This window comes from Lutra lutra, chromosome 8 (assembly GCF_902655055.1).
Source record: "Lutra lutra chromosome 8, mLutLut1.2, whole genome shotgun sequence".
In the NCBI taxonomy this organism is placed as follows: domain Eukaryota; kingdom Metazoa; phylum Chordata; class Mammalia; order Carnivora; family Mustelidae; genus Lutra; species Lutra lutra.
In genome coordinates this window covers 13622951-13641719 of record NC_062285.1, presented here as the reverse complement: position 1 = coordinate 13641719, position 18769 = coordinate 13622951, and the positions used below count along the sequence as shown (strand labels likewise).

At 36.7% G+C, this 18769-nt stretch overlaps 1 protein-coding gene across 6 annotated transcripts in view; it reads right to left on the bottom strand.

Moving 5' to 3' along the window:
* Positions 1-18769, bottom strand: part of MYO3A (myosin IIIA) — a 248501-nt gene that overhangs the window by 214007 nt on the left and 15725 nt on the right. For all 6 annotated transcript variants that reach the window (XM_047743195.1, XM_047743199.1, XM_047743198.1 and 3 more), the window contains exon 4: positions 15897-16031. In XM_047743195.1, the coding sequence (XP_047599151.1) occupies positions 15897-16031 (135 nt within the window). The remainder of the gene's footprint in view (positions 1-15896; positions 16032-18769) is intronic.

Genomic DNA, 18769 nt, shown 5'->3' with positions numbered 1-18769 from the left:
TTAGGCAATACATCATTAAAAATGAAATTGACCTTAGGTTTTCCTTTAAAAAGAATTGTATCCAGATGAATGGTCATATTTAGCTTATGCAATTCTTAAATCGCCAACATAAACTAAGATGGGGACTTGTAATGGGGGACTGAAAACCCTTAAGGATAGTTTTGAAACACAATGCTATCAGGAGCCCTTAGTGTTCTTTAATCCAAAAAACCTGAAGTATAATTTTCTTAAACCAGAGTTACACTAATAACAGAGCTGCACTAAAAATGAATTCTCTAATCAGGCTACAGTCGAACATTTTTAAAAAACAATCTAAATCAAAAGGGATGAGATTCTATAAACAGACCATTACAACTAACTTCCAAAGACAGCCTTTATAAGTTTTCTAAATGTATTGTGTCCACACGATGTTTGGAAAGCATATATTTCTACTCAAATTTCTGAAAGAAGGCTACTAATTTCTATAATTGGGATTTCTGACCTTTGCCATTTTTCAATTTTTTTTCATTATTGGATCTGTTTCTGGATTCTTTATTTATTGCATTCATCTATCTAGCTTTTCCTGCAACAATATCCACCATATTAATAACTATAGCTTTTTAACAAGAATTATATTTTCTCAGGCAAGTCTTTGTGATGTCAATTTTTTTTTCATTCATTCTGGGAATGCTCTAAGGCCATATATAGTCTTAAGACCATATTCTGTGGGAGGCCACAAAAGCAGAAATTTGTATTCTCTAAAACTCATTTCTAATTTTCACTTTGCTCATCAACATTCGTGTTTGAATATTTTTGTAGAAACCAGTCTTAGGGAATGCCTACAGGTGAAACTTGGATTATATGGGTTCATGTGTAACATTAGAAGACACTGTTGTACCATATGCAAAGTAGCTGTGCCATTTCATGTTGCCTGAGCAAAATGAAGAGTTTGATGGACCCCACAATCTCACCAATATTCTGTTTTATTAGTCTGTAATTATAGTCACTTTAGTGGATGTGTAGTAGAGTGTGATTGTGGTTTTAATTTAAATTTTACCAAAGATATTGAATATATTATATATATGCTTTTGTGAAGACTTCAAGCTTTTTACTTATTTCTTAAAAATTTGGGTAGATGCACTTTGTTAGGTGAAATTTCCATCTATTCCTCATGTGCTGAAAGTGTCTTATCACAAAGGGGTATTGAATTTTGGCAGGTGTTTTCCATGATTTTTTTTTCTTTGATTCTTCTAATGCAGTGATTTGTAATACAGAAAATTTTAATTTTTTATTAACATTTTAGTAAACTTGTGTGCTAGGGACAGAGCCCATTTAATCATGATCTATTAACATTTTCATATATGTTACTGAATTTGTTAATATTTTACAAAGGACGTTTACATATATAGTTATGTGGAATGTTAGAATATAGTTTTCTTTTTTTGTAATATCTTCACTTTCTTTTGTCAGTATAAAGCTGGCCTCATAGATGAGTCAACAAGACTGATTCTTTCTTAAAGATGTCATAGGATTGGTTTTTCCCCCTGAATGGAATTGTGAAGAACTCTGTGGACCTATTTTCCCATGAAACAACAAGAACTGGTAAAAATTTAAAAATAAACAACCATTTAATGTCTTCAGAAATTGTTATAAGGACATATAGCAAATGAAGAAACATTGGAGAACAAAACTCAATCTTGGTAAGAATAGTTAGAGTCTGTGGCAACCGAACCACTCTGCTGTTCTCACCCCCAACCAGGGCACAGTGACAAAAGCTCTACTCAGCATGAACATAACCAAGAAGATAGGGTGCCCTTCCCATCAGTTCCTGAATAGGAGGTCTATGGTATCTTTTTTGGGAGGGGCAGACCACCAGCATTTCTCACCCTTTACCCAACTTTGTGCTACCAAGCCAGCTACAGAGTCCACCTCCCTAATCCACAGTGCTGCTTCTCAAACAGGATGAGATGGGCCACTCTCCAAGACATGCGGCCAGTTCCAGAACAGTGGCTCAGATATTTAGCCCAGGGAGAGAGGCAGGCCACAAAAACAGAGAGCTCCAAGGTTGGACTGACATCTGAGAGAGAGTGGGGAAGATCAAGCCTAAGGATTTTCTTGAAAACAGCGGAGGCTTTGGAAATTACAAGGAGGCAGGTAATTCCATGAGAACAAGTAGGTAACCACACACCAGCTAGCTTAACAGAGAGATTCAAGGAAAGAAACAGCTAAGAATAACTCTCTTGGGGTCAGAAAAATCTCAAAGGACTCACCTCAAAAAGCACCCAGGCATAGACCCAAATTAATTAGATCAGACTGGGAAGTAATTTTTGCCCCAGGACATTGTTGAAAACAATAGAGGAATCAGCTGGCAATTAGTGGAGCCTAATAACTGAGTGTTCACCATAGAGACAGAAAGCCTTCTAGAAAGATCAGGGAAGGAGAGGTGTAAAGCACTGTTAAACCCATTGCCATCTGAGGGTGACTGCAAATGCCCAAAGCATACCCTCTGAGAAGGAACATCAGAGGCTTCATACCATGGGGGATAAGCCAAGTTACTAAACAAACAAGCAAACAAAAAAATAAGCTTCCCCTTATCGATATCTAGAAGTCCTATAATACATTAAATATATGACATAGAATATCCAGTTTTTGGTTTTTTTTTTTAATTTATTTGACAGAGAATACAAGTAGACAGAGAGGCAGGCAGAGAGAGGAAGGAAAGCAGGCTCCCCGCTAAGCAGAGAGCCCGATGCGGGGCTCGATCCCAGGACCCTGAGATCATGACCTGAGCTGAAAGCAGAGGCTTTAACCCACTGAGCCACCCAGGCGCCCCGAATATCCAGTTTTTAATCAAAAAAATTATGATATGCAAAGAAACAGAAAAGTGTCATTCATACACACAAAAAAGAGCAGGCCACAGAAACTGCCCATGAGAGAGCCCAGATGATGAACTCAGTAGACAAAGGCTTCAAAGTAGGAATTATAAATATGTTCAGAGGATTAAAGAAAATCATGCTTTAAGAAGTGAGGAATGGTATGATGATAATGTCTCATCAATAAAAAATATCAATAAAGAGATGGAACTCATAAAAAAAAAGAACCAAATGAAAGTTCTGGAGATGAAAATTATATTACAGTAATGTATATGATAAATTCAACAGGGGACCTCACCAGTAGATTTGAAGTGGCAGAAGAAAGAACCCGCAAACTTGAAGTTAGATAGAGGTTATGAAATGTGAGAGAAGATAGAAATAAGATAAATGAACAGTTTCAAGGAAATGTATGTATGCCCATATAAATGTACGGGTGGGCCAGAAGAAAGAAAGAATAAGGAGCAGAAAAAAATAGTGCAAGAAACAATAGCTGAATCTTCCCAAGTTTGATAAAAACAATATTATTCTATACATCCAAGAAGCTCAATGAACTCAAGTAGAATAAACACAAAGAGATCCATAGTCAGATAAAATAAAAATAGCCTAAGCGTGCCTGGGTGGCTCAGTGGGTTAAGCTGCTGCCTTCGGCTCGGGTCATGATCTCAGGGTCCTGGGATCGAGTCCTGCATCAGGCTCTCTGCTCAGCAGGGAGCCTGCTTCCCTCCCTCTCTCTGCCTGCCTCTCTACCTGTGACCTCTCTCTGTCAAATAAATAAATAAAATCTTTAAAAAAAAAATTCTCTCTAAAAAAAATTAAAAAAATAAAAATAAAAATAGCCTAAGATTAAAAAAAAAAAAGAGTATCTTGAAAATAATAGGAGAAAATTAATTGTTAGAGGAAAAAGAATCCTAATAAGATTAACTGCTGACTTCTTATCAGGAACTACTGAGCCCAGAAGGGAGAAGGAAGATATATTCCAGGAGCTCAATAAAAAATATCTGTCCAAAGAAGAGTAAATGAAACAAGATGGGATTGGGAGGGAGACAAACCATAGTGACTCTTAATCTCACAAAACAAACTGAGGGTTGATGGGGGGAGGGGGGTTGGGGGGGTGGGGTTATGGACATTGGGGAGGGTATGTGCTATGGTGAGTGCTGTGAAGTGTGTAAACCTGGCGATTCACAGACCTGTACCCCTGGGGATAAAAATATATTATATGTTTAATAAATAAATAAATAAATAAATAAATATCTGTCCACCAAGAGTCTTATATCCAACAAGAATATCTTCAAAATTAAAGAGGAAATTAATACATTGCTATGTAAACAAAATCGAGATAATTTGTTGCTAGCAGATCCAACTTATAAGAAATACTAAAGAAAGTTCTTTAGGATTAAAGCAAGTCATTACAGAGAGTTATCTGAAACCACATTAGAAAATAAAGAGCATTAGAAAAGGTAATTATTTTTTAAAATTTTTTATTTTTTAAAGATTTTATTTATTTATTTGACAGAGATCACAAGTAGACAGAGAGGCAGGCAGGGGTTGGGAGGGAAGCAGGCTCCCCACTGAGCGGAGAGCCCAATGCAGGGCTCGATCCCAGGACCCTGGGATCATGACCTGAGCCGAAGGCAGAGGCCTTAACCCACTGAGGCACCCAGGTGCCCCAGTAAAGGTAATTATATCATCATAAAAGACAGTATACATGCTTGTTACTTTTTCCTTAACTGATTTAAAAAGCAATCCTATAAAACAATATGTACACAATTGTATTATTTGGTCTATAGTATAGAGAAATGCAGTATGTTTGACAGTAAGAGCACTAAAGAGGTAGGTTGGAAAAAAGCTGGATTGATGTGATGATACCAGAGGGTGACTGGAATTCACAGGAAGAAATGAAGAGAACTGAAAATGTTAAGTGAGAAAGTTAATATAAAAAACTCTATGATTATACACTTGCTGTCCTTTCTTCTCTCAACTTTGCCAAAATACATAAAATTATATACAGTAGCTATGAAAATTATTGTACCATTTATGTGAAACGTATAATAATGATAGTTGTAAAAATGAGGAAGACAGACTAGAAATATACAGGAAGAATAATTTCTATATCTCTCTGGAATTTAGTTGGTATAAATATTTGATAGAATTTACCAGTGAAGAAACTGGGTCTGGTATTCTCTTTATTCTTTATGGGAAGGATTATGAATTAAGTTTCTTTCATTTTTTTTTTAAGATTTTATTTATTTATTTGACAGACAGAGATCACAAGTAGGCAGAGAAGCAGGCAGAGAGGCGGGTGGGAAGCAGGCTCCCTGCTGAGCAGAGAGCCCGATGCGGGGCTCGATCCCAGGACCCTGAGATCATGACCTGAGCTGAAAGCAGAGGCTTTAACCCACTGAGCCACCCAGGCATCCCAGTTTCTTTTATTAATATAAAGCTATTTACGTTTTCTACTTCTCATATCAGTTTTATAGTTTGTGTCTTTCAAGGACAACATCAGATAATCAGTTGCCAAATTTATTAATGTAAAGTTGTTTGTGGGGCAGCTTGGTGGCTCAGTGAGTTAAGCGTCTGACTTTTGGTTTCAGGTCAGGTCATGATCTTGCGGTCATGAGGTGGAGCCCCACAACAGGCTCTATGCTCAGTGTAGTCTGTTTCAGATTCTCTCTCTCCTTTCCTCTCCCCACACACCCCACTTGCACACCCTCTGTCTCTAATATATGAATCAATAAAAAATCTCCAAAAAATATAAAGTTGTTCATTACATTTCATTACTATCATGCTAATGTCTATAGATACAATAGTGATTTCCCTATTTGATCCCTAAAATTGGCAATTTGTACGTCATCATTTTTTTCTGGATCTATCTAGAGATATTTGTCCAGTTTATTAATGACCTCCAAAGAACCAACTTTTGCTTTCATTTTCTCTGGTTTTGTTCATTTTCTATTGATGCTTATTATTATCTTCATTATTTATTTTCTTCAGCTTCCACTGGATTTCATTTGCTTTGATTTCTTTAGCATCTTGAGGTAAAAAATGACAAACTGGCATTGAACCTTTCTTCTTTTCTAAAATAAGCATTGAAAGGAAGTATAAATGTCCATCTAGCCACCGCCTAACTGAATCTCAGAACTTTGATATGTCATGTTTCCATTACCATTTCAAACTATTTTCTCATTTTCCTTAAAATTTCCTCTCTGAGCTAAGGGTTACTTTTGAAGTACATGGTCTAATTTCTAAATATTTGGGAGTTTTTCTGATATCTTCATTTTTAATTTAATTCTCTTATGGTCAGGCAATATACTTGTCATGATTTCACTATTTTTAAATTTGTTGAGATTTCATAGTCCAGAAAACTCAAGTGTTCTTTGTTATACTGATTTTCTACTTATTCTTTAAATTACTGGGGATAGAATGTTGAATTTTCTATTTAACGTTGTGAATATATTGGGCTCCCTGCTTGGCAGGGAATCTGCCTCTTCCCCTCCCTCTCCCTCTGTGTGCTCTCTCTCTCTCTCAAATAAATAAATACATCTAACGGAATATGTCCATTTCTTTTTTCAATTCTAATAGTTTCTGTTTCATGTATTTTAAAGCCTTGTTATTGAGTACATATTAAAGCTTAAGTATATTTGACCTTCTTTTGTTTTTAACTTGTCTATTCCCTCCCTCTCTATCTCTGTTTCTCTGTATTCTTCAAGTGTTTGTATTTGGTCTTGCTTTTCATCCAATTTGACCATTTCTGCCTTTGAAATGTAGAGTTTAGACTATTTCCATTTAATGTAATTACAAATCAGATAAGGCTTAAGTCTACCATTTCCTATTTTTTTCTGTTTTTCTTTTAATCTTCTTTTCCTATTTTCCTACTTTCTCTGGTTTGAATGTTTGTAGTATTCCATTTTATCCTCTATTGGCCTATTAGCTATACTTACTCATTTTATTTTTTTTTTGTGCTCGCTTTAGTGTTTCCAATATGCCTCTTTAACTTATTACAGTCCCCTTAAAATAATATTACAGTAGTTCACACATAATGTAAAACTCTTAAAACTATATATTTCCATTTTTCCTCTGCAGTTTTGTTATTTTTGCCATACATTTTAGTTATACATGCTAAAACCCCCAAAATATGTAGCTAAAATTGTGGATTTAACTCATGATTTCTCTTTTCAAGATACTGAAATAATATTATTAAAAATATTTTTAATATAAAATAAAAAGTTTCTTATTTATCCTTCTATTTACCACTAATTGTATTTTTCTTTTCTTTTTGTAGATCTGAGTTTCCATCTTTTTTTAAAGATTTTATTTGCTTGTTCGAGAGAGAGAGAATGTGCACAACTGGGAGTAGAGTGGAGGAAGGGCAGAAGGAGAGGGAGAAGCAGGCTCCCCACTGAACAGGAAGCCTGATGTGGGGCTCCATCCCAGCACCCCAGGATCATGACCTGAGCCAAAGGCAGACACCAACCAAGTGAGCCATGCAGGCACCCCTCTGAGTTTCCACCTAAAATCATTTTCCTTCATCCTGAAAGTATTTCTTTGACATTTTCTATAGTACATGTCTCTGGTGGTAAATTCTTGTCCTTTGATGAAAATGCCTGTGCTTATTTTGCCTTCATTTATGAGTAACATTTTCACTGTACACAGAAATGTTGAGAGCACCTTTTTCCCCCATTGCTTTAAAGATACCATTCCACTGTATTGGTTGTCAGTAGCAACTCTTACCTTTGACTCCTCAATGTAATGAAATCTTTTTCCCTCTTGTTGCTTTTATATATTTTTCTTCATTTTGAGTGTTTGACATCTTGATGATGGCATATCTTCATGTAGTTTTGTTTCTCCTACAGTGGAGATTCTGAGCTTCTGACATCTACAGTTTCTCAGTGTTCACAAAATTCAGAAAGATTTCAGCCATTAGCTTCCCCCAACCCTCACTCCTGTTTTCAGACTGCAATTACATGTAGCTTAGAATACTAGGTAATGTCCTGTAGGTCACAGGGTCTTTTTATCTCCCCCTTTCATTTTTTCTATCTGGTCAGTCAGGACAGCTTTTATTTTCCTGTCTTCAAGTTCACTGATTTTCACTTCCACACACTTTACTTCTAATCTGCTGTTAAACTCAATATTATATATTTTTCACTACTGATATATTTTTCAGTTTTAGCAGTTACATTTAGTTCTTTTCTGTAGTTTCCCTTTCGACATCATGTTCAGGTTTTCCTTGAAATTCTTGAACATATTCGTAATATCTGTTTTAAAATTCTTACCTCCTAATTCATCAACTTTGTTATTTCTGGGTCTGTTTTTATTGACTAATTTTTCTTCTGAAAAATTCTGAAAAATCTGAATCTTCTGGAATCTTCTGAAAAATCACATTTTCCTGCTTCTTTATATATTGAGTAATTTTTTACTGGATACTAGATTTTATTAATTTTATATTTGAATTCCTAGATTCTGCTGTCTTCCATTAATGAATGCTGAGTTTTGTTCTGGCATACAATTAATTTACTTATGGACCAATGTGAACCTTTCAAGCCTTGTTTTTGAACTTTTTATGAGTACGCCTAGGGTAGCTCTTATTCTAGGGCTAATCTAGCCTTTCCTCTAATGCATAAGCCTTCAAGGGGTTTACTAAATGCCTCAGGTGTTTCACAAAGTTTCTCCATTTTGGTTGGTCAGAACTCAAGTATCTCTTAACTCTGCACAAACTCTGGTAGTTGTTCAGATTACAACTTTTCAGTAATTATCTCCCTGATCTTTTACTCAACTACCTGAAATCTTGTCCATATATAATCAGCTTGGTTTTCGGTCAAATACCTCTTTGCAGATTTCTGAAGCTTTCTTTCTGCTTATCATCTCTTTGCAAGTCTCAGCCACATCTGCTTTTCCAGTCTTTTCGGTTCTGCAAGATTACACTGACCTCCATGGGAATGCCCTCCTAGAGCCTGTGGTCTGGAAACTGCCTCCCAGAATAAAGCTGGGGTGATTGTAGAACTCCCCTTATTTATCTCCTTTACCAATGTCATAGTCCCGAGCTTTTTTTCAATGTTTGAAAAGTGTTTCATATATAAAAGTATATTTTATTCAGTTCTCTAGGTATTTGTGGTATAAAAACATGAAGACAGAAGTTATTATCAAGGCCAGAAGCAGAAGTCCAGGATTATTTTTATGTACTCTGAAATCTGAGAACCTTTGACAGTGTTTTCTGAACTTTCTATTTTTTTTTTTAAGATTTTATTTATTTATTTGACAGACAGAGATCACAAGTAGGCAGAGAGGCAGACAGAGAGAGAGGGGAGGAAGCAAGCTCCCTGCTGAGCAGAGAACCTGATGCGGGGCTCAATCCCAGGACCCTGGGATCATGACCTGAGCCGAAGGCAGAGGCTTTAACCCACTGAGCCACCCAGGCGCCCCATGAACTTTCTTTTGATAAGAATCACTTTAGTACTTGTTATAAAAAGCAGTTTCCAAAGTTTTTGCTTTGAGATGAAGGTGATGCTTATCATCAGAGTATTGGAGGAAATATTAAAAAATAAAAGTAACCAATTATCCTTTCTTTCTCAAGCGGCAGATTAAAATGTCACCTACTCAAATAGGCTTTCTTTGACTTGTCTCTTCAAAAAAAGTCTTCTCTTTAATTATTAACACCTCATTTATATTCTTCATAGCACTAACAAAAATGTACAATCATTTAATTAGTTTATTTAGCCTATGTTGTCTTTCTCCAACATTAGACTATAAGCACCATGATGACAGCGTTTTTCTGGTTCTCTATTGGATACCCCAAACATACCAAAAGAGAAAGGGGCACTAATAGGTATAGATCATTGTAACTTGGGCCTGGCCCAAAGTAACAGTATACCTATGGAATTAACAAATGACTGTATGAGAAAACTTAAGTTCTATACACTAACGCACACACACCTACACACATACCAAATGACAGAAGGGCATCTTTTCACGTGGTCTGGAAAGTACCTCTTCAAAGTGTGGATGTCTGATTAATTTCAACAAAATAATGTACCAAATTCTGCATTCCAATAAAATAGTAATATAATATGAATTAGAATGGCACTATCACCTAATAGATGTTTCCTAATGGGTAGTGTCTAACATCAGTTTTCACATTACTTTTCTAATGTGTACACTAGAAGCAGTATTTTTCAAGGTATCATTGACACATAATATAATTGACTCATTTAAATATGCAGTTTGATGTTGTTTGGTAATTTGTATACAATCACGTAACCACTAAATCAAGATATAAAACAATTCCCTCATCCTAAAAGGTTTCAAAATTCTTAGAAAAATGCCATAAAATTCTGGTAAAGTTAGAAATAAGAAATCTATGATAAAAAGCAGTCAAAAGAAAAGAACTTAGCAGAAATATTATAGTGGCTGATAAAAATATACTGATTTGCCAAGTGGCAAAATATCTCTGGTGACCTCATGCTTTTCCCCACTGAAATAATACTACAGATTTCAATCCCACTCAAAGAGCAGATGTTTTCACAATCACTGGAGTGCCATTAGGGAAGAAAGACATACAAGTGTGGTATTTATTATTTATATATTTCCTGCGTTAAGAGAGGGTGAAGAAGTTTAGACTTTTAGACTGCTTTTTCCATCTTGCCCTTTAAATAAAAAAATAAAATGGAACGACTCTAGGTAATTTGCTCTCTGTTCTGTTGCAAGTACACCAAATAAGAGGCTTTTATAGGAGAGCGGGAAGGGTTGTTCCAGCCCTAAGAACATGAAAGGAATCATCCTGTCAGTCGGCTACTCCACTGCAATTGAGCACAGCTAAAGGAAGGAAGGAACAATGCTGTGCCATTAGGGCAACTCAGCCAAGCTTCCCACTCCTGCCCTGCTTTTCCCTGACCCCTCCCACACCCACAAACCCGCAGTGGCTTTGTCACCCGGTCTGTGTACATGTTCTCTCCAACACGGTAACATTAAAGGGTTAACTGGGCAAATAGAAACCACTTGTTCGTGGTGACTCATGTTCTTTCCATCAGCCTATGCTTCCTTTCCTCATGACAGGTTTTATCTTACCGACCAGAGGGAAGTGTAAAAACAATGCATGAGAATCAGAGTAGTATTTATTGTCTATGAAAACTGTGTTTAGGGGCGCCTGGGTGGCTCAGCGGGTTAAGCCGCTGCCTTCGGCTCAGGTCATAATCTCAGGGTCCTGGGATCGAGCCCCGCATCGGGCTCTCTGCTCAGTGGGGAGCCTGCTTCTTCCTCTCTCTCTGCCTGCCTCTCTGCCTACTTGTGATCTCTCTCTGTCAAATAAATACATAAAATCTTTAAAAAACAAAACAAAACACTGTGTTACCTGAAATGTGCCTTTATAACTAGTTACTGAATTTTTGTGCTTCCCAATACTACCTGTAATTTCTAGTCTTTGATCTCTTGAAAGGGATATAATTTTAAAGAGAAAAACCGCTATAATTGGAAAGCAATGGGAGAAAGCGAGGTCACTGTTAAGAATGAACAAATCAGGACGGATTCAGATAACTCACAGAATGCAATCTGTAGCACCACCGGGAAAGGAGCAATTATAGCTAAGATGGGATTATGAAGGGAGGGGTCTTTCCACAGAAAGGTGTCCAAACCCTGATTTTTGACTCCATTATGGCAGAGTGCACACTAAGCAAAAAGCCCCTGGGACAGAAGGCTGGATTCCTTCCCTCCTTAAAATGTGGCTGTTCTTCCAACCAAGAATGGGGTAATTATCGTTAAATCTCAGTTCCCTTTGTGTCCATCAGTAGCAAATGCTTAATACCAGACTGATTTAACTCAATTTTGACTCATCGTTTTTAGTCTCCTGGGTCAGTGATAAACATAGGCAGAAAGCTGACCACCTCCCACCCTCTGTCTCCACCGCTGACGCTCAGAATAGACGCTAGCACATGAAGCACAAAGACAAAAAGAGGTATCTACATTTTACTAAGCAGGTCAGTCAAGAAATATGGTAATAATAAGTAGACACGAATATATGTATGGTATTTTAAAATGGGATATAAGGGGCGCCTGGGTGGCTCGGTGGGTTAAAGCCTCTGCCTTCGGCTCAGGTCATGGTCCCAGGGTCCTGGGATCGAGCCCCACATCGGGCTCTCTGCTCAGCAGGGAGCCTGCTTCCTCCTTTCTCTCTCTGCCTGCCTCTCTGCCTACTTGTGATCTCTATCTGTAAAATAAATAAATAAAATCTTTAAAAATAAATAAATAAATAAAATGGGATATAAGTAAAAAAAAATATATTAGGTTCTCCCTTTACGCCTACATCATTAGAAAAACCGAAAATACTAAGTGACAATAAAAAGCCCCATAGACATTCTATCGGTTCCCACAGCAGAAAACTTTCCACCCCATCTGTTATTGGACAGTTCCATTTCAAATATGCAACTAGAATTTCAGAGGGCTAGCAACTAGCGCTCTTTTCCTAAATCTGGGCAACAATTAGCCCGTCTGAAAGTGAAAGTACAGAACTGAGAAGGAAATAATTCCCAAACAGGGCTCTGTGTATTATTAATGCTCAAAAACTTAATAAAACAAAATGAAAGCAAAGTACAAAGGGAAAATACAGGAAAGAGAAAAATTGTATCAAACTGAAAGAAATAATTCAAGAATCACAACTAAATAATGGAGAAAAGAGGCCCATAAGATTGGAGTAAGTCTTATTTTTCTTATTTGGATCGAAGTATAAATAAAATTATTTTTCATGGTGAAATATCACCGAGCAGGAGTTTGTCCAAGCTGGGACGGCCTCCCCACATGCCAGGCTGACAATGAGGGGTGTCTCCAATCACTCACCCCCGCAGAAGACACCACCTTCTCGAAGCAGATTCACGCCAGAAGCCCATCACTGTTAACATGACTCTGGGGGAATATCACAGCCTCTCCCTGGCCACTCTTTGGTTATCCTCATGCAAAATAATTTATTTGGGCTTTGTTACAATAAGAGGTATAATTAGCAGTCATTTTGTAGAATAAGGTATTGATGCCACAAGCCAATTTTCTGAAAGCGCGGTACTACAGCACCTGTACCGTTCATGTTTATAAATCAGGTAATTGTACATCAAGCCACTTCAGTGTGTATGTAATTAGTCTAATTTACATATGTAAATCAATTATCTTATACACAGTTTGCCAACTTCTTGCTTTCCTTTATTTTTCCCCTCATGTTGCAAGCTCAGATAGATCAGATTTCCAAAATACCATTTTAATAAACTATCAGTTTTTTTTTTCCTCAAGCCATTTAGGGATATTTCCAATTCATCCATCTGATAATAAAACACAAAGACAAAGTTCAAAGAAGCTATTAAGTCTCTGCTGATTCATTATATCAGGAAGCTGCTTTACTTGTACTGGATGTTCCAAACCCTTTTAATCAATCTTTTCTGCTCTCACAAAAGAACATTTCACTATGCTCAGATGTCTCCAACTCTCACCTAATTTCAAGTGACAATACTGAGAAATGACAATATAATTAGAATACAGATTTGACAGGCAAAAAAGACAATGACTGATCTCATTCAGTTTTTTTAAACTCTGGGCAAAGATCTATACATTTACCCTTGCCATTTAGGCCTACCTGACTCTCCATTGAAATGCTAGTCTACCAGTGATTCCACATTGGAAAAAAATTGAAGATGCATTACTGAAAATGTTTTGAAGGATATAAAGATACAGAATTTTATTCAAGACCACATTAAGGATCAGCACAGCATTAGATCTCAAATATGAACAAAAACATGAAATAAACTTCGAAAATTCTCCATTTATTTTAGAGAAAATGTTTTAAGTTCATAATGTACATTCTATTAGTTAAGTAAAGTTTAGATGACTACAAGTTTTGCTTCGTTTTAATATGTGACTTAACTACAACTCTAAAGTGATCTTAATGGAGAAAAACAAAGTAATTCTCAAATGATAATACACCGCCTATTTTTTAAAGAACAAAACCGGTTATTTAAAAAATTTTTAAATTTCCATAAAATAATGTAATACACAGTTTTAGATTCTGAAAGGGTACTTGAAAACACTTTCAGATTTCTGGAAGGAATTCTGAAAGGAATTAAAAGAATTAAAGGTGGTTGATGAAACATATAAATGTATTTCCTCTCACTCATTTATCTCTGTTAAAATGCTAGTAAGGGAATCAAAAAGTATAAACCACAAGAAAAAAGAGAACAGAAAAAGAGAGAGCAGTAGATAAAAGATTTCAACAAAACTTTTCAATATGGAAAGACTGAGTGGTGATGACTGATTTGGTAATGAGGGAAGCCACAAAATAAAGCACTGGGTGAGAACTATTTTGTGGTTACCTGTGCACATCAACCTAGGAGTTGGGAAGGGAGGGGCAGAAAACAAGGGATCCTTTGGAAGTGTCTACTCAAAAGACTTGACACCCTCTTATCTCACATACAAAATATCAACATCCAGGAGCCTGCCCCAGCACTCCTCACATACTTACACATTCAGGCAAGAGACTGGAGGTTTTATTCCCTAGAGAAACTGAAGGGACTCAAGATTTGGTGGCATCAGTACAATGGATAATGAGAAGAAGGTGTATGAAACAGGGAATTGAGCTTGGAAAAGGGAGGCCAAAGGATTCAGGGAACGGTGGGTTCCATGTAAGTGACCAGCAGAGACACCAGAGAGCTCGGTCTGATATGTGGCAGAACTCCACTGTGGAGCAGGATGACTTAGGATTCCAGAAGCATGAAAGCTAAAACTCAGAACACAGATTATAAAATGAAGGAGCAGAGAACCTCAGCCATGTATTTCCAGATACACTTCATAAGCACAGACCTGCTTAGGAGAAGGAGGCACCACTAACCGAATCGGCATTCCTACTGCTCTGTATTACAAGCCTTTTGGTTCTCCTTGCTTTTTGTTAACCAGGTGAATGTATTTATTTTGCAAAGAGTAAAAATGATTAAGTCTATCTGAAATTATGTTGAGTGAAAAAATAGGATAAGTTCATAAGTAATACCGCCAATCATTTTAAACATACCAAAAAAAAAAGATGAAGGAAATATGTTAAATGATGAGAGTGGTTCTTTTTATAGTTTCAAGCATTTTCTACAATGATCAGCTATTTAAAATCATTTAAAGAATTATTTAAAAGGCGTAATAGAAAAAATATAAATTATGAAAACCGTACAATTTATAAGTGTGTCACTGCAGAAAAACCAACAAAACTTTCTGAAAGAAATACAATAATCAAATGCTAATAAAATCATAATGAACATAATAAATATATATTATTACAGTGAACCAATGAAGGTTTTCCTAGTCCTGAGTTTGATAAAAGCAACTATTTAAAACACTTGTGAATTTTACCAGAATTAATGATTACCTCACTTTAATAATATTCAATGAAAATTAGAAAAACTACATTCTTTTAGGACAGTTACCTTACATAACAGGGCACCTTCCTGTATGTATTCTTGCATCAGAGAGAACCCACTCCTAGGAGACTACAGCTTCCCTTTGGGGACTTACTTAGTATTCAACACCATTTCTGATAATGGTTTTTTCCCCCCGTAAATGTAAATACCTGGTTCTATAGTTTATGACATTAGTATTCAATGAGGACAGAAAAAAAAAAATCACAGCTTTCCATTTTTGTCTAATGAAGCCTCACTTACATTAATTTTCTCTCGTACCCTAGCACCTGGCACAGAGCCTCTGTCACGTGTTAGCTGAGCAAAATACGGATGAATAAATCAATATTTTAATGAAGTCCCTTTCCAGCTTGTTCTTCTGCAAGGCAAAGAACCCCTGTTTCTTGAGTCTTTTATTGTGGAGATGTTTCCTCTTAGTTGTTAATAGTCTTTGTGGCTTTTCTTTAATTTCCTAATGTGTCCTAAAAGGACAAGGCCAGAACGGGGCACAACATTCTGCTAAGCCTGTGACCAGTTAGGAACAAATTAAAGGAAGGGTTTCCTGGTGTCCATGTTACATAAACATTCAGTCATCCCAAGGCTACACTGTAAATTTCCACACAGAGAATAATATTGAAACACTCACCTCAAGAACCAACCACAACTTGTCTCCATTTATTTTATCCTTCTTAAAGTACATCCCATAGAATCTGACCACATTGGGGTGGTCGGAAAGCGTCTTTAAGATGTTATACTCTGCTTCAATCTCTTCGTCAATGTCCTAGTTTCAAAAAGTCAAAGGAAGAAAACCATGAGAAAAACATGAATTACATCAAAGAGACACATTAGAGACCACCAAATAGAGAATTTAATTTTGTCAAAGCAAGGTTATAATAATGGCTTTTATTGTGCTCAATAGTACACATTAAAATTTCTCATGCCATTATGTAAGGGGAGAGATTGTGATTTTCCTGCTAATCAAATACATCTCTAATTATGTTAATTTCACTGAGTTAAAAAGGGACAAATAAAAGACTATTTTTGTATGCAATTAGGAAGAAACATACATGAAAAAGGATTCCAAAGGATATTCCTTTCTTTGCAGTGTTACCTTTGTTTCTGTGGCAAAGCCACTGATTTGGAATAAAAACTTTTAGGTGGTTCATTTGGTGCCTTTGAAATAGACAATATATAGAAGTTTTCAAAAAGTAGTCATACAAGCAATAAATGCCTATCTTTCTGAAAAAGTAAAATAAAGTTACACATAAGATGCCATTTCGCCTTCAGTTCGCTACAGGCTCAGTCGCCAGAAGCAGAACAGGTTGCTACCCTTGCCAACAAAGATGCAAGATAAACACTTAGTCATGTTTGTAGAAAACCACATCCCATGAAAGGACTCAAGAGTAGTAATAAGAGAAAGGCTTCGAACACTGTTTTTACAGCAACATTTAGTGTCCACATTGTTTTATGACAAAATCATGTAATCACAGAGCCGGAAAGAATTTTAGACCAGAGCTCTAATTTGAGAAAAAGAAGCTAAAGCTCAGAGAGGTTGGTCACAGAGCTGGTTAGTGTAAAATCAGGACTAGCTTGCAAGTCCCCTGCCTCCTTCTTTCTAATCCCATTAATTGTATCTCCTATCAAAAGTTATAATAGTAAGACTCTCTTACTTAAGAAAAAGCCACTCTATAAAATGCTTGGGATGCATTTAAACTTATTTCACGAAGATTATAATCTCTTGGTTATAAATCTTTTTTATTTGGCTTGTGACATTATGAAGGAAGAGGAAATAGATAATTCTGAGAAAAACATACATGTACTATAACAAGAATAAAAGCAGCAAAAGAGCCAATTTCATACCAGAGTTATAAAACCAATATATTTTATTAAAGCAATAGAACAAAACATGATTTTAAAGGTTCATAGGATATGAAACAGGAGTAAATTATAAAAGAACAATGTCCACGTGTATTCATAATCCATTTGTCCTTCTCCGTTAAGAAGTGGAGGAATGGGAGAGACACGCTGGTTATGGCACCAGACATGGGATCCGGCTGGAGCCCTTTTCTCTTGCCATCCTGAACCCCAACCTACACTTGCAAAGACCAGAGGAGATAGGTACAGTTACTCTGGTACAGCTTCGTTTGTATTTGTGTCTCTCGTCCTTCAGTTTAAATGGTAAGGACTGCCTGGGTGGCTCAATTGGTTAAGCATCTGCTTTTGGCTCAGGTCATGATCTTGGGGTCCTGTGATAGAACTCCATGTCAGACTCCCTGCTCAGGGGGGTGTTTCCTTCTCCCTTTGCCCCTCCCCCCACCCTTAATCCCACTCATGCTCGCTCTCTCTCTCTCTTTCAAATAAACAAATAAATAAAATCTTTTTAAAAATGGTGAGAACTTTCCAATAAGGGAATATGAAAACATTCAGCATCAGTTAAGTCTGGACATAGCTGTCTCTCTCTTTTTCTTCCCCCAGCGTATGTAATTTATTGCTTGAAAATAAACCCCTACTCTCCCTCTCCTCTGCTCAAAATAATATGAAACGCTGTAGTTATAATGGGTTTAGTAGGAATAAACAATCAAAAACAGAAAGTGCAATCCTGGAGACCTTTTGCAGAGTCCTACAGTTTGTTAGTGTAAGAGCTATGACAAGGACCAGGAGTCCCATGTCCTTCCCAAACACATCACGTCACCCCATCATGTGTGCAAGGGTCAGGTAACTGGAGAAACGGCTCTCAACAGAAGTTCAGGGATTATGGGATCACTGACCTCCTTCTGGCTCACCCAAGTGCTGCGGGGGAGCTACATATTTCCCAGGAGCTGAAAATGTTCCAAAACAGCCAGTTCTCATTCCCAGAAAAAAAAAAAAAAAAAAGAAAGAAAAGGGCGGGAGGGGAACTCATCAACTTCTTTACACTCTTCAAGGCCCCCCCCCCAAAAAAAGCCTAGAAGATTCCCTTATCACAACTATTCCAAAAAAAGCAAAAAGAGTACCCCTACTGGGGCATCACTTACAGAGGCCAAAAGACTACACATGAAATTTCAGTTCTTCACAAGGAAACTGACCCTGATTATAAGGGAATACCATTTCTGCTTTGGAAACATTTCAGCAAACCTGAAAATTAATTTCCTATCTCTGAGAGAAATATAATTTAACATAAAATATTTCTGGGTTAGCTTAAGAGATATTCTGCCTGAAGCCTCAATAAAGGCAGGAAGAAAAAGAGATCTGGCCAAGATGACATCTGAGAATGACTTCTAGACCCTTGAGTCTGTTCCTACAACCTTTTTGAAGTCTAAAATAACATTAAACCAACTGCCGAGCTATTAAGAGCTATATTTATTCATTTACTTATTTGTATTATATGTCTGATCAATTAAATATTTATTGGTCCCTACTGCATGTGTTAAGTGTATAAACAAGAAAAACCTAACAAACAGACTTTTTTTTTTTTTAACATTTTCTTCAACGGCAATTGACATTGTGACAAATCAATAAAGTTTCTGTAGACTTTTTAAC